Source organism: Cherax quadricarinatus, chromosome 13, assembly GCF_038502225.1.
Source record: "Cherax quadricarinatus isolate ZL_2023a chromosome 13, ASM3850222v1, whole genome shotgun sequence".
NCBI classification, from domain to species: domain Eukaryota; kingdom Metazoa; phylum Arthropoda; class Malacostraca; order Decapoda; family Parastacidae; genus Cherax; species Cherax quadricarinatus.
In genome coordinates this window covers 7,929,923-7,944,595 of record NC_091304.1, presented here as the reverse complement: position 1 = coordinate 7,944,595, position 14,673 = coordinate 7,929,923, and the positions used below count along the sequence as shown (strand labels likewise).

At 36.2% G+C, this 14,673-nt stretch overlaps 1 protein-coding gene across 4 annotated transcripts in view; it reads left to right on the top strand.

Annotated features, from left to right (window-relative positions):
* Positions 1-249: 249 nt before the first annotated feature.
* l(2)gl (LLGL domain-containing protein l(2)gl) overlaps positions 250-14,673 on the top strand; it is a 312,112-nt gene continuing 297,688 nt past the window's right edge. For 2 of the 4 annotated variants that reach the window (XM_070084440.1, XM_070084441.1), the window contains exon 1: positions 250-582. In XM_070084440.1, the coding sequence (XP_069940541.1) occupies positions 502-582 (81 nt within the window). In that variant the 5' untranslated portion in view covers positions 250-501. The remainder of the gene's footprint in view (positions 583-14,673) is intronic. The other 2 variants (XM_070084438.1, XM_070084439.1) reach the window with 1 other exon arrangement.

The following is a 14,673-nucleotide window of genomic DNA, read 5'->3' as shown; positions in this document are numbered from 1 at the left end:
AAATATTACTATTATATCCTCGATTTTTACACATAAAAGACTATGATTGTTGCCATTTTTTATTTGAAGCGGGATAAAAAAAATTAACTGTTTTCTGCATGAGTTATATTTCAACATACGAGATGAAATGAGCAGTAAGAAGAGAAACAATAAGATAAATGGGTGGGTATGTTCGCTTTACAGGTAACTCCAATGACAGCAATAAGTACCGAGAGATTGGCTGCTGTTGAAAGTTTATAGAGGGCGGGAGTGGCGTGTACAACAAATAAGCATCGTTAGCTATGTCTTCTGCCTCCGAACATATTTCCATTATGTATATTTTCTGAGTGTACCGGCGACAAGGGTTTGGATTTCTTATTTCTAGCGTCAATGTCCGATTATTATTCAAGGTAAAACTTTTTCGCCAGTGTTGTTTTGTCGGTTCGGGGGCTCATACGTGTTTGTTGCGGATTCCTCACTACTTGATTGGTTTATTAAGTCGAGTTTCAGTCCACCGACACAATGTTAAAATTTATGAAACACCAACAAAAAATCAGTCCGGAACGAATACAGAAGCAAAAGGAATTATTCGCATTTAACCAGGTGAGTAACTGGTCATTCATTAAAAGTTTGTGTTGGTCATGTAGGGGCAGCGGGGTGAGGCATGATGCCCAGGTGAACCATTCTTTGCCTTTATACATGTCCCACTGGCTATAGAATAAATATTTAAGGTTTATTATATGAAGAATTCATTGAAAACCTTTGGTTACCCTCAGGATTCTTTGTTGTCATAATATACTTTGTTCATTCTCTCACTTGCAAAGCAGTTTTCGCAGCTTAAAATTAATGTACGACCATTGAGAGTTAAACGTTTAAATTGATTTCTGTTATTAGCTAGGAATTATTTGAATAATTAACATCTACTAAAAATGAATAAGGTTAAAAATTTGGACGGCCTCAATCCATGAACCAGATCCCTAAGAAGAACTTGTAAGTGTACTTCTCTTGCTATTTTCGTGGCAAAATACTTTTCTATTTGATCACTGTTCTACAGTTTCATGGATTTTGTGTACTGCTAGCTATTAAACTAAATATCTGTGGTGCTGTGAAAGCTAATAAAAAATTATTTAAATATAGCTTAACATTAAGATTAGTATATAGATGTGCAGATTCACTGCTCATATGATTTAAAATAATGTCGCTTTTGTTACCCTATATAAGGATTTAGCTCTTTCTGTCAGTTTATAATAACAGAAATAGTGTTATAGTAGTGATTACAGTAGTAGCTAGCAATTTGAATAAATGCAGAAATCAACATTGCTTGGTAATACATATGGAAGTATATTAAAGGTTACTGACAGTGAAATTGGGTAGTGGCCATTTAGTGAGTTTATTTATATTTTATAGAGGTTAGATTGGGTTGGGCTAAGCTGCATTAGCCTATAATGAATGACATGTTTCGCAGTGTGGTTCAGTGTCAATTTATGTTTGTGCAGCCGTCTGCCAGTCAAATAGCCTTTGTCAGTCTGTATTAACAGCTCTATTTAACTTTATGGGAAAACTCATGATTGTATGCTTACAGTATCAGGTGATGTCACTGACCTTGAGTCCTTGATGTCAGGCAGTAGATTTGGTGATGCTAAAATATGACCACAGGTTATCCAGCAATATCATTATTTAGGCAAATTTTAGGTTATGTTAGATTAGTGCTTCCCAATTATTTTACTAAATTTAAGTATGTGAGAATTCTCTGCCATTAGGAAAATACCAAAGACTTCTGACCAGTTAGTCATTTGGGAATGTTGGCATGATAACCAAACCTAATTTAATTCTGAATGACTGACAGGTGTTTGTTAAAAGGTATATTAATCATAATTTTTTGGAAATGTTAATATGCAATTGAGCAAGTAAACAAGAACTCCAGAGTCATAGTAGCTTAAAAAAGTGGCTGCTGTATACCTGTGGTTTACCTGTTCCATGCAAAATTTCTTGGCAGTGAATATAATGCTGTATCTGGCATATAATAGAAATTATTATTTAGAAGCATGTGACTTGCCAGACCATGTCTCGGGCAAGAGACATGGTCTGGCAAGTCTGGATCTTGTGATGCTGCTTCAATGACATGAGATCAGAGTTGTCCGAGGAGACAGACAGCAGTAAATTTGATCTCTAAACTAAACAATTAACAGCTTCACAAAAAGTGAAGCTGTTGAGTGTTTTATGTTATATACTATATGACATCAACAAAACTTTCATTGGGGCAAAAAATATGTTGAATGAAGCCTACCAATTTTTGGGCATACTATATGCTATCAAGAGTCATTTGGCTGTGAGCCCCTAAATAATAATAATAATAATAATAATAATAATAATAATAATAATAATAATACAGGTTAACCATCACTAATCTGGCATCATCGGGACCTGTAGGGTGCTGGATTAGTGATTTTGCCAGATTACAGAGTGGATACAGAGCAATATTTACGCATCGGTGATTTCACCCACTTTCCACCCTATTTCTGGCCCATTCCCTTGTTCCAGTCTACCAAACTCATAGCTATTTTGCTAGTATTCTTTCTGTTCTGTTGACTGCATACAAGAAACTGCCTATTTACCTATTTCAACTACCCAATAGTGACCAGAAATCAGTAATTTGGCCAATTTCACACATGCAAATTTCAAAATAGGGTCCAGAATAAACAATGCAGACATTCCAGGCACTAAAATATTTTCTCTGTTAACTAGTCATGTCCCCAGGCCCCTTTTATATTTTTATTCACACAAAAAATAGATTTACTGTTATGCAGACTGTGTTATTGCAATATTTGTATAAATAATGTCAGCCTATTCATGATTGTGTATTAGACTGGCTAGTTGAACACGTATTGGATGGTGACATCATTTGTTTACTCTTAAACATCGGCAAAAATTGAACATTTCCACTAATTTGAGCTCAGTTTCAAATCATATCAATTTCTGTAATATATCTTCCATTCTGTCAAATGAAACCTAAAAATCGAGAGTACAACCATAAAAACACATGAAAATACACTGCAAAATTGCTGTTTTACACCAAAAACATCGTTGCCGTTTTTTCTCATTTTGCGCTGCATGTTGCAGGATTTTTTTATGTAGTGCACACTTACCATACAGCGCTGTTCTTTCATATGTATTCCCAAATTTACTGGTCACAGCTTATCTGAGTGAGCTGAGCTCATGGGGACTGACAGTGGCTTGAAAAACCACCATATCTTTTCTGGACAATGTACTGTATATGTGCTTTACACATGTACAGTACGTACATTGCTAAACACAGGCAGGCCCCTCTTTACAGCGCTTCGCTTTACAGCGTTTTGCTAATGCAGCAGTTTTTAATTATACCCATTCTTCATTTATTCAGACTTTCTACAGCAATAATAATATCTTTATTTCTACAAGTACCTGTACAAGGTATACAGGCCAAACTGACATCATTGACATACTATTACATAGAAAGCCGCTTGTTATGTAGAGCGTTTCAGGGAAATTAGGTCAGTTTTGTCTCAGGATGTGACCCACACCAGTTGACTAACTCTCAGGTACCCATTTTACTGATGGGGAACATAGACAACTGGTGTAAAGAAGCATGCCCAATGTTTTGTACATAGCTATAAGCTATGTACAAAAATATTTTAAGGTAAGTAATGTGTGTACTGTATATGCATGTTTTAGACCTAGTTCTATTGCTCCCTTAATATTATGATAGTGTAAATATATTATCAGTCTTTTATATGCATTTGAAAGTGAAGAAAGGCTTTGTTTAACTTTACAGCGATTTTCACTTTACAGCAGTAGTCAGGAACCTAACCTGTTGTATAAGCAGGGCCTTCCTGTACCTACATCATGATATCTGTCACAGACTTGTTGCACACACTGACCCATTCATCTTACATGTCATAATCACCTACAGTGTTGTACTGTGCATGTAATAATGTGTTCTGAGTTATCTCCAGTTTTCCTAAGGAAAACTGAAACGGAGACAGACTGTGGTTTGAGTAAACCCTCTTCAGACATCTTGCTCCTTGCCTAACCTATCAGTAGCCACTTAATCGGTTTTGAGAAGCATGAAATATTCATTGACATCTAGCATAAACACAGTATGTCAATTTAGCTGCATATTTGATATTTTATAGTAGACATTAAAGATATTTTCTAATTTCTTAGCTTAATTGGGGGACTGTTAGGTTGTATATGGATTGGGAATTCATATGCAAATGTATTTGACAAGGCACTTAAAATTTAAGTACTATTGTACTGTACCTATGTTTATATTTGTGGATTTGGATTTTCTCTTGCAGATCATGCTTTCTGAAATTGTCTGTTGGGTGATTTAAAAATATTTATCTTGAAGACAGTGGCCCATGGCCTAGTAGGCAACGCTCTTGCTTCACACACACTAAGTATCCATTGTTCAATCCCTGGCAAGGGTGGAAACATTGGGCATGTTTCCTTACACTTGTCCCATTCACCTAGCAAGCAAGTAGGTACCTGGGTGTTAGTCGACTGGTGTGGGTTGCATCCTGGGGGACAAGATTGAGGACCCCAGTGGAAATTAGACAGTCAGCCCCTCAATGATGCACTGCCTTTCTTTTGTTATCCTAGGTGGGTAACCCTCCCAGGCTAAATATCCAAACAAAGTTTTTTTTTTTTTTTTCCCCCAAGAAACCGGCCATATCCAACCAAGGCAGGGTGGCTCAAAAAGAAAAACGAAAGTTTCTCTTTTTAAATTTGGTAATTTATACAGGAGAAGGGGTTACTAGCCCCTTGCTCCTGGCATTTTAGTCGCCTCTTACAACACGCATAGCTTACGGAGGAAGAATTCTGTTTCACTTCCCCATGGAGAAAACAAAATCTTATCTTAAGATATTTTATCACCTAGATTTTTTAATATACATGTACTATACATCTTCATATAGTATGTACATGGTTAGGTAACAGTTGGTAAATGAAGCAAATGTATACCCACTGGTTATTTAATGAAATACAATATTTTAAGCACTTGCTAGTTAAAATTTCCACATTGCATGCAGACGTGCACATGCACACACGCATCCATGGTTCAGTCCCTGGCTGGGTGGAAACATTGTGGTTGTTTCTTTACACCTGCTGTCCCTGTTCACCTCTCAGTAAGTAGGTGGCTGGTGTGAGTTGCATCCTGGGGGACAAGATTGAAGGACTCCAATGAGAATAAGACACTGTCCTCAGTGATGCACTGACTTGTAGGATTATTTTGGATGTCTATCCCTCCAGGTTAAAAGCCTGAAAAAAAATCTTATCTTAATATACCCTTGAAGGGTTTCAAGGATTATCCTTTACATTATCTTCAGATAAGATAAGATTTGTTCAGATTTTTAACCCAGAGGATTAGCCACTCGGGGACTGTCTATCTCGTATCCATTTCCATTGGGGTCTTTCACTCTTGTTCCTCAGGATGTGACCCACACCAGTGGACTAACACCCAAGTACCTGCTTACTGCTGGGTGAACAAGGACCTCAGGTGTATGGAAACACGCCCAATGTTTCCACCCATGCCATGGACTGAATCACAAAAACTCAGCATGTAAGGTGGGATCATAGCCAACTGAATCACAGGACACCTACAGGTGTGAATAACAATAATGTAATGCAGCACATGCCACATTGTTGTAATATCATGGTCCCATAGGAATATAATGCTGAGGCTTTAGAAATGGTACAGGTTTACTTCTTAAATATGTAAACAATAAATTAGAATATTAAAACACTTAAAGGAGCAAAATTTATTATTTATTTATAATAATGCAAGCTTCTATGGGCATTGGGTGTATGAAAAAGGATGAGCCTATATACTGTATTTTAGGTTTAAAATGTTTGATAATTTTTTCAGGTTAAATTAAGTAGGCATTTCTTAGTTCTAAAAGACACTTATCAACATTAGCCACTACTCACCTATTTTTAAATGCAGTGGTCCCTTGAAGTTATGATGGGCTGGACTAGGAAATTTCGAGTTACGATTTGCACTCGTAAAGAAATCTAGTTTTGAGTTACAATGAAAATTTTTAAGTATGATATGCATTTGTGATATAATTACACCATCTTTTGTGCAAAAATTGTGAACAAGCGATACAAGATGCAAAACGACTACGTGGGGAGTTGAAAGATAGCTCTACGTCTTTCGTTTTCCACTCAACACATCAGGAGCTTGCAAATGTTGCAGAAAAGAAAATGTCCAAGCAAATATGATCACAGGAAGCACCTTTGCTCACTCCAGCAATAGCACTGGACCTCCAGCAAAAGCGCTTTCTGTGATCGTATTTGCTTGGACCACCTCCACTTTTCTGCAATATTGCAAGCTCCTGATGTGTTGATTGCAACACGAAGGTTCTAGAGCTATGTTTCAAATCCCCCTGTGGTTGTTTTGCACCATGTTTTGTGTTACAAAGGAATCATGGCCCCTAAAGTGTGCAGTAAACAGGCAATATCTTTGAAGATCAAATAAGAAATTGTGAAATAAAACATTATGCAAGAGTTAGAATTTGTGCATTGGTGCATGAGTATGGCTTTCCACAATTAACTATCTATACTGTTATCAAGCAAAAACACATTTTAAAGGATACTAACCTGGCTGATGAATCTAAGCTAGTGAAAAAAAGGTAGAAAAGTTAGAGATGGAGACTGTTATGGTTAAGAGAGAAGCAGATGAAGGGAGATAGTGCTGCAGATTTCATCTGTGAGCATGCAAGTTCAAAGTACAAGCATACCTTGTTAATATGGCGCTTGCTTTAGAGTCTTCGCTATTACACCCTTTTTAAGCTATATTCGTATTCACGGCTCGTGAAATCATAATGACATGATTGCAAACGAACCACAGTACAGGAGAGAATTGAACTTGTGGCAAGTGAGCCGTAAATCTCCAGGCCAGTGCATAAGCCACTGGGCCAGCTGGCTACATTTGCCACCCCCATGCTGGCTGGAGATTCATTTAAGAAAACTTGCATTTCTGGTCACAGACTCGTGCTAACCTCCCTGTGGTGTATAAATACACAGTAGATCCCCGGTTTTTGTCCTTAATCCGTTCCAGAAGGTCGGTCGAAATCCAAAATGGACGAAAACTGAAGTAATATTTCCCATGAGAAATACTAATGTAAATCCAATTAATCCGTTTCAGACACCCAAAACTGCTAACAAAAAATACATCTTATAGAGAATAGCTATAGTGTTGCAGCTCTTCAGTGGTTAGCTCTTACCTGTGGTCGTCCACCAACTCTTTCACATCCTGGCCACTCACATCCAACCCCATGGACTTCCCCAAAGCCACAATAGATTCCACAACAGGTCTAGGGTTGTCAAATTTACACTAACTTATACGTATTAAGTTAGTAATAGAACTAGGCATTAAAAACACAATAAAAAGTAAAATACATACACAGTATGTACATTCATTACTTAAAATATTTGTAGTCTTAATGTAGGGCTAGAGGTGAGTAGTACTTATTTGTAGGAAGTCAGGTGTAGGTAGCCAGTAGATGTAGGTAGTACATGTGCTATGTAGTCCGCCTGGGCTACATACCTACACCTACGTACCTATTTAATATGGCCCAGAGCCATGTTATTACCATTGACATACCATGTTCACCGAGTTTAATCGTTTCTGACAACTATCTTTAGATGCCATCATAAACATGGGGAGAAGTAATGTATAATTCATGCTGAGAATTGTAAACAAAAGCGTTATGTATGTATTAAGGGTGGTGAATGGGTGAAAGCAGATTCATACATGTTTTCTCTGATGTTAGACCAGAGAAAACATAATGTTTTCCCTCTGTCTGGCTAGCATACCTCCATAGCATATAAACATTGCATGTTTGTATACTATGCAACATGTTTCTTATATAATTTTAAGAAAATATCATAGACTAATTAATGAAAATGTCTATATTAACCTAAAATAAAACATTTAATGTGCCCAAAAGTGATTATTATTAGTATTAGTATCACAAACGTATGAGTAGCCCAGGCAGACATGTCTGATATGGACAATTTCCGAGCTGATGTACAAAACCCAGGGTAAAACTGTGGAAAAGAGTGGTCGAAATCCGAATTGTATGATATCCAGACTGGACGAAAACCGGGGGTCCACTGTACCTAGTTGGATGAATCTTTTTGTAGCCAGCTAGCCCAGTGGCTTATGTGTTGGCCCGGAGTTCTACAACTCAGCGTGAGTTCGATCCCCACCCGTACCATGGTTTATTATTTTCAGCATTTGTTTTGCTCTTAAGATGGTTTTCACCCCCTTTTTTCAAATTTTTATTTATTTGTTTTGCATCGGCTTTTTAAGCCGATGCAAAACAAATAAATAAAATAAATAATGTAAACATGTTTTTAGGCCTTTATATTCACTGGCAAGTGACAAAAGGCTATGATTTGCTTTATGGCAGTGGCCTGGGACCTAACCAGCCATGTTAGTGAGGTATGCCTGTACTATAAAAGTTGCACTTCTGGGGGTTTTGGAACAAATTATCATAAAGCCTTGAATTTAGGGTTTTGAGTTAGGATAGTTTTGAGGTACAATATGTCTAATGGATTGGATTAATGTCATAACTCAAGGGACCACTGTAGATTCTTATTACTTACTGTTAGCTGTGTTAAACATTTGCCTTATAAGTTCATATCCTGTAAATTTTTAAATTGTCTGTTGATTAGGTCTACCTAGAGTGTTCTGAGGCCTGGCTCCAGATCAGGTCTCCTAGTGGATAACCTGATCAATCAGGCTGTTGATACTAATAGCTGCACAAGGTTTGGTGTATGCACCACAACTCGGTTGATCAGAAAATGACTTTAGGAACTTGTTCTGTTTTCTCTTGAAGACAGCTGTGGGTTTGTTGGTAATTTTCCTTGTGTATGAAAGGGGGGGTGGTTTGAAAAGTTTTGGTCCCTTCACCCTAGTTGAGTTTTCCCGTAGGTACTTAGTGTACCTCTGCTTTTTGTTGGGGGTATTTGACACTGTGCCGAGCCTCTTCATGGGAAATGACTTGGGTGTAGACTTGGGACCAGTCCCTTTAGAATTTTCCTGGTGTAGATTATATTTTTTTCATCTAAGTTCCAAATAGTACAGATTAAAAATTGAAGCATTCCCAGTAATTTAGGCGTTTGACTAAACGTATAGTGTACCAGCATCTTTAAAATACCCAAGTATTGTTTCACATTCCTGTGCAGTTTCATGATGTTAACTTGACAAAAGAGAGATCCTACTTTGTAAAGTACATACTGTATATATGTACTGTATGGTGCTGTCTGCTCTTATAATTCACAGAGACCTATGGACCCACTAAACTTGTCTTCTGTATCAGTCAACCAATATTACAGCAGAACAGTTTTTTGCTATACCCTGTATAATGTTGGTTGAATATTTTTCCAAGCCTTAGCTACATCTCAGAGTATGTCTTTAGTTGTGAATTGCTTAAGGAAAGATTATCTAACATGCTTTTTGTTAGCCAGGTTTTGTAAGTAACCTCTACAATAATGGTACTTAAAATCTGGTATTACCCCCTGAGCCATGTGCTGTACAAGTGAAGTTAATGCAGGGCAGATCAGTTGTAAATGTAATAATGCTGAACTATTTTGCAAAGCAGGATAAATCCTGCAAAACATGTTTACTGTCCTTGTGTGTTCCAATACTTCTGAAATTGCTATTATTTGATGGCACAAAATTATGGTCAAACCAGCCTCTAAAAAATCTGCATACCTCCAATTATAACTGTAAGCTTTATATTCAGGAAGGAAAGGGGATGATATACTTTTTAAGTATACTGGAATTCTATTCTTTAACTTCAAATGATTTAGTACAGCATTCATGCACCAATGCAGCAAAGCCAGATACTTCACACTTCTCTGTAGGAGAATATGCACTAGCAAAGAATGCAGTATGAATTAGGTCTCATCAGTGTTGTAAATTACTTGGCACAGTTCTTCAACTAAATCCCTCAGAATATTGTACTCTTTATCATTTGACTACCAGTACATAAACAGACCATTTCTCAACACTTGCATAGTGTGTTTTTAAATTGCATGCTTGAGCTTAAAATTGTAACCAGTAACCATGTATGGGAACTTTATGGGCTCTTTAATAGCCTTTTGGAAAAAATGTGAATTACTTGCTTATATTATGACATCCACTTATTCTCTCTCATCTGCAATGTATCTCACCTTATCCGAGTAGGGCGATAGAGGCTTGGACCTTGGGTAGCTTTAAAAAAGAGATTGGACAAATATATGAGTGGGAGGGGCTGGGTTTGATTGGTGTCGTGGGTAAGGGAGTAAATTCTTGAGTAGCTGTGGATAGTAGTGGTTTTGATAATGACCTGCCTTGTATGGGCCAGTAGGCCTTCTGCAGTGTTCCTCCATTCTTATGTTCTTAATAAAATTTACCAGTAGGTTTGGAAGGGTTCCTTCTTTACAGTTTTCCCCTCTGATATTTTACTCATATGATATTTGTTCTGTCTTTTATGAATTTTTGAAACTGAATTCATAGTTTCATATTTTATCTCTTTGCTTCCCTTGAAATTAGAACTATCTGATTTCTTACTTGAGGATTACAGTAAGTTCCCATATTAGCTAAAGGCAGTTTCATAATTGTTGTTTGTCCTAGACCAGGGGTGGGCAATCTTTTTAACTCCTTGACTGTCGCAACCCCCAATCCTGAGGTGTCTCCTGGTGTCGCAAAATTAAAAAAAAAAAAATAAAATTTCTTATGAAATGATAGAGAATCTTTTCCTGATTGTAATGACACCAAAAAAACGAAATTTGATGGAAAACTGATGGAATTACGCTCTCACGAAGTTAGCGACCTCGGTGATATTTACAAATTGGCGATTTCACCCACTTTGAGCCCTATTTTCAGCTAATTCCATTGCTCCAGTCGACCAAACTCATAGCTATTTCTTTAGAACTTTGTTTTTTCTATCGATTGAGTACAAGAAACTGCCCATTTACCGATTTCAACTACCCAATAACGTGGTCAGAAATTTGCAATTTGGTCAATTTCACGAAAATTAACCCCTTGATTGTTGCAACCCCCAATCCTGAGGTGTCTCCTGGTGTTGCAAAATTAAAAAAAAAAAAAAATTCTTATGATAGAGAATCTTTTCCCAATTGTAATGACACCAAAAAAAACGAAATTTGATGAAAAATTGACGGAATTACGCTTTCGTGAAGTTAGCGACCTCGGCGATATTTACAAATCGGCGATTTCGCCCACTGAGCTCTATTTTCGGCTAATTCCATTGTTCCAGTCTACCAAACTCATAGCTATTTCTTTAGAACTCCGTTTTTTCTATCGATTGAGTACAAGAAACTGCCCATTTACCAATTTCAACTACCCAATAACGTGGTCAGAAATTTGCAATTTGGCCAGTTTCACGAAAACTAAAAAATATGACAATTTCAAAATAAGGTCCAGAATGAACAATGCAGACATTCCTGGCTCTAAAATAACATTTTCTTTGTTCATCAGTCATGTCTCCAGGCCCCTCTGATATTACTCTTGCTTTCTATTTTGAATTTTTATTCAAACAAAAAATAGAAGATTTATTATTATGCAGACTACTGCAATACTGTAATAATTACATAAATAACATCAACCCGTTCATGACTGCATATTAGAATGGCTAGTTGGACATTTATTGGACAATGGCATCATTTGTTTACTTTTGAACATTGGCAAAAATCAAACATTTCCCCTACTTTGAGCTCCATTTCCAGGTTTTTTTATAGTAAAATCAATCAAAATCATCTCTATTTCAATAATATGTTTTCCATTCTATCATATGAGACCAAGAAAACGAGAATACAACCATAAATACTATACGAAAATAGACCACAAAGTCGGCATTTTAATTAAAAAAAACGGTCGGAGTTTTTTTTTCTCATTATGCACTGTGTGCTCCAGGATTTTTTTTATATGGTGCACACTGACCACACAGACCCATTTTCTCACATGTGGGCCTACCAGCTTTCTCCTTCTTGATTTGAAGCCGCTAGAATTTGAGTACAGGAAGGCCCCACTTATACGGCGGGTTAGGTTCCAGGCTACCGCCGTAAAGCGGAAACCGCCGTAAAGTGGAACACCCTTTTTTTCCACTTACAAATGCATACAAACACTAGATAACAAGTTTACACTAACATATATTAAGTTAGCAATAGAACCAGGCATCAAAAAACAATAAAAAAGTACAATACACACATAGTGCACTCATTACTTCCCTTAAAATATTTATAGTCTTAATCTAGGGTGAGACAAGTAGTATTTATTGTAAGAAATCAAGTGTGGTATGTATTGTAATAGCCAGGCTACCTTACCAGGCCACCCCACCCACACATACTATTCTATGATATTTAAGCATCCCAGAGCGATAAAATGTATATACAGTTCACTCATTACTTACCTTAAAATATTTGTAGTCTTAATGTAGGGTCAGGAGTAAGTAAATGAGATAAAACGAATAAATGAGAGAGAGAAAGAATGAGTACATGAGAGGTAACAGGCGCAGAGTTATGTAAACAAACCAGGCTCCCACATCTTATATTTGTTTATTTATTCTATTGTGGGGTGTATTTATCATCTTTTTATGTTATGTATCGTGTTTATTATATAATTTTGAAAAAAATATCATGGCTGGATTAATGAAAATGTGTATATTACCGTAATATACGACATTTAATGAGACTCAGTATTGTTATTATCACCACTTGTGCAAGTCGTCTGCTCACATCTCACATTTGTTTATTTATTCTACTGTGGGGTGTATTTATCTTATTTATATGTTATGCATCGTGTTTATTATATAATTTTGAAAAAAATATCATGGATGGATTAATGAAAATGTGTATATTACCGTAATATACGACATTTAATGAGACTCAGTATTGTTATTATCACCACTTGTGCAAGTCGTCTGCTCACATCTCACATTTGTTTATTTATTCTACTGTGGGGTGTATTTATCTTATTTATATGTTATGCATCGTGTTTATTATATAATTTTGAAAAAAATATCATGGATGGATTAATGAAAATGTGTATATTACCGTAATATACGACATTTAATGAGACTCGGTGACTATTGTTATTATGGCGTCATTTGTGGAAGTCATCTGCTCACATCTCACATTTATGTTTATTTATTCTACTGTGGGGTGTATTTATCTTATTTATATGTTATGCATCGTGTTTATTATATAATTTTGAAAAAAATATCATGGATGGATTAATGAAAATGTGTATATTACCGTAATACACGACATTTAATGAGACTCGGTGAGTATTGTTATTATGGCGTCACTTGTGGAAGTCGTCTGCTCACATCTCACATTTATGTTTATTTATTCTACTGTGGGGTGTATTCATCTTATTTATATGTTATGCATCGTGTTTATTATATAATTTTGAAAAAAATATCATGGATGGATTAATGAAAATGTGTATATTAACGTAATATACGACATTTAAATGACTCGATGTATGTAAGTTTATTTAGGTACAGGTATACATAAGTATAATTATCAGAGTATATATAAAATATGAAATAACTTTTAAAAACATTTGAAATTTTGGAGTTTCCAGACAAAATGGAGAGACTTAGTGCTTACTGAGCTCATGGAGAATGTAAACAAACAGGGTGGGGCACGGTGACCGTATTAGAAAGTCAGGTGGGGGGAGCCGTATAGTGAGTTTTGGTCATAATTTGAAATGTCCGTATTAGCGGAACGCCGTAAAGTGAAACGCCGTAAAGCGGGGCCTTCCTGTATATCTACATCAAACACGGTACCTCGTAAGACGTATATATGTATACAACCGCGACAGTCAAAGGGTTAAAATATATGACAATTTCAAAATAATGTCCAGAATGAACAATGCAGACATTCCTGGCTCTAAAATAACATTTTCTTTGTTCATCAGTCATATCTCCAGGCCCCTCTGATATTACTCATGCTTTCTATTTTGAATTTTTATTCAAACAAAAAATAGAAGATTTACTGTTATGCAGACTACTGCAATACTGTAATAATTGTATAAATAACATCAACCCATTCATGACTGCATATTAGAATGGCTAATTGGACATTTATTGGACAATGACATCATTTGTTTACTCTTGAACATTGACAAAAATCAAACATTTCCCCAACTTTGAGCTCCATTTCCAGGTTCTTTATATAGTAAAACCAACCAAAATCACCTTAATTTCTATAATATGTTTTCCATTTTATCAAATGAGACCAAGAAAAGGAGAATACAACCATAAATACTATACGAAAATAGACCACAAAGTCGGCATTTTAATTAAAAAAACGGTCAGTTTTTTTCTCATTATGCACTACGTGCTCCAGGATTTTTTTATATGGTGCACACTGACCACACAGACCCATTCTCTCACATGTGGGCCTACCAGCTTTCTCCTGCTTGATTTGAAGCGCTAGAATTTATGAGTAGATATACGTCAAACACGGTATCTTGTAAGACATATATATATACGACCAAAACAGTCAAAGGGTTAAGTGTGCATACCAAAGTCAGCCATATCTTTGATACAAAATCTCTGGAAACACATCGGGACTATTTCCCCACTTTTCTTGGAATGGATACATGATAAATGTTGCAATTTTTTTTTGTTTTAT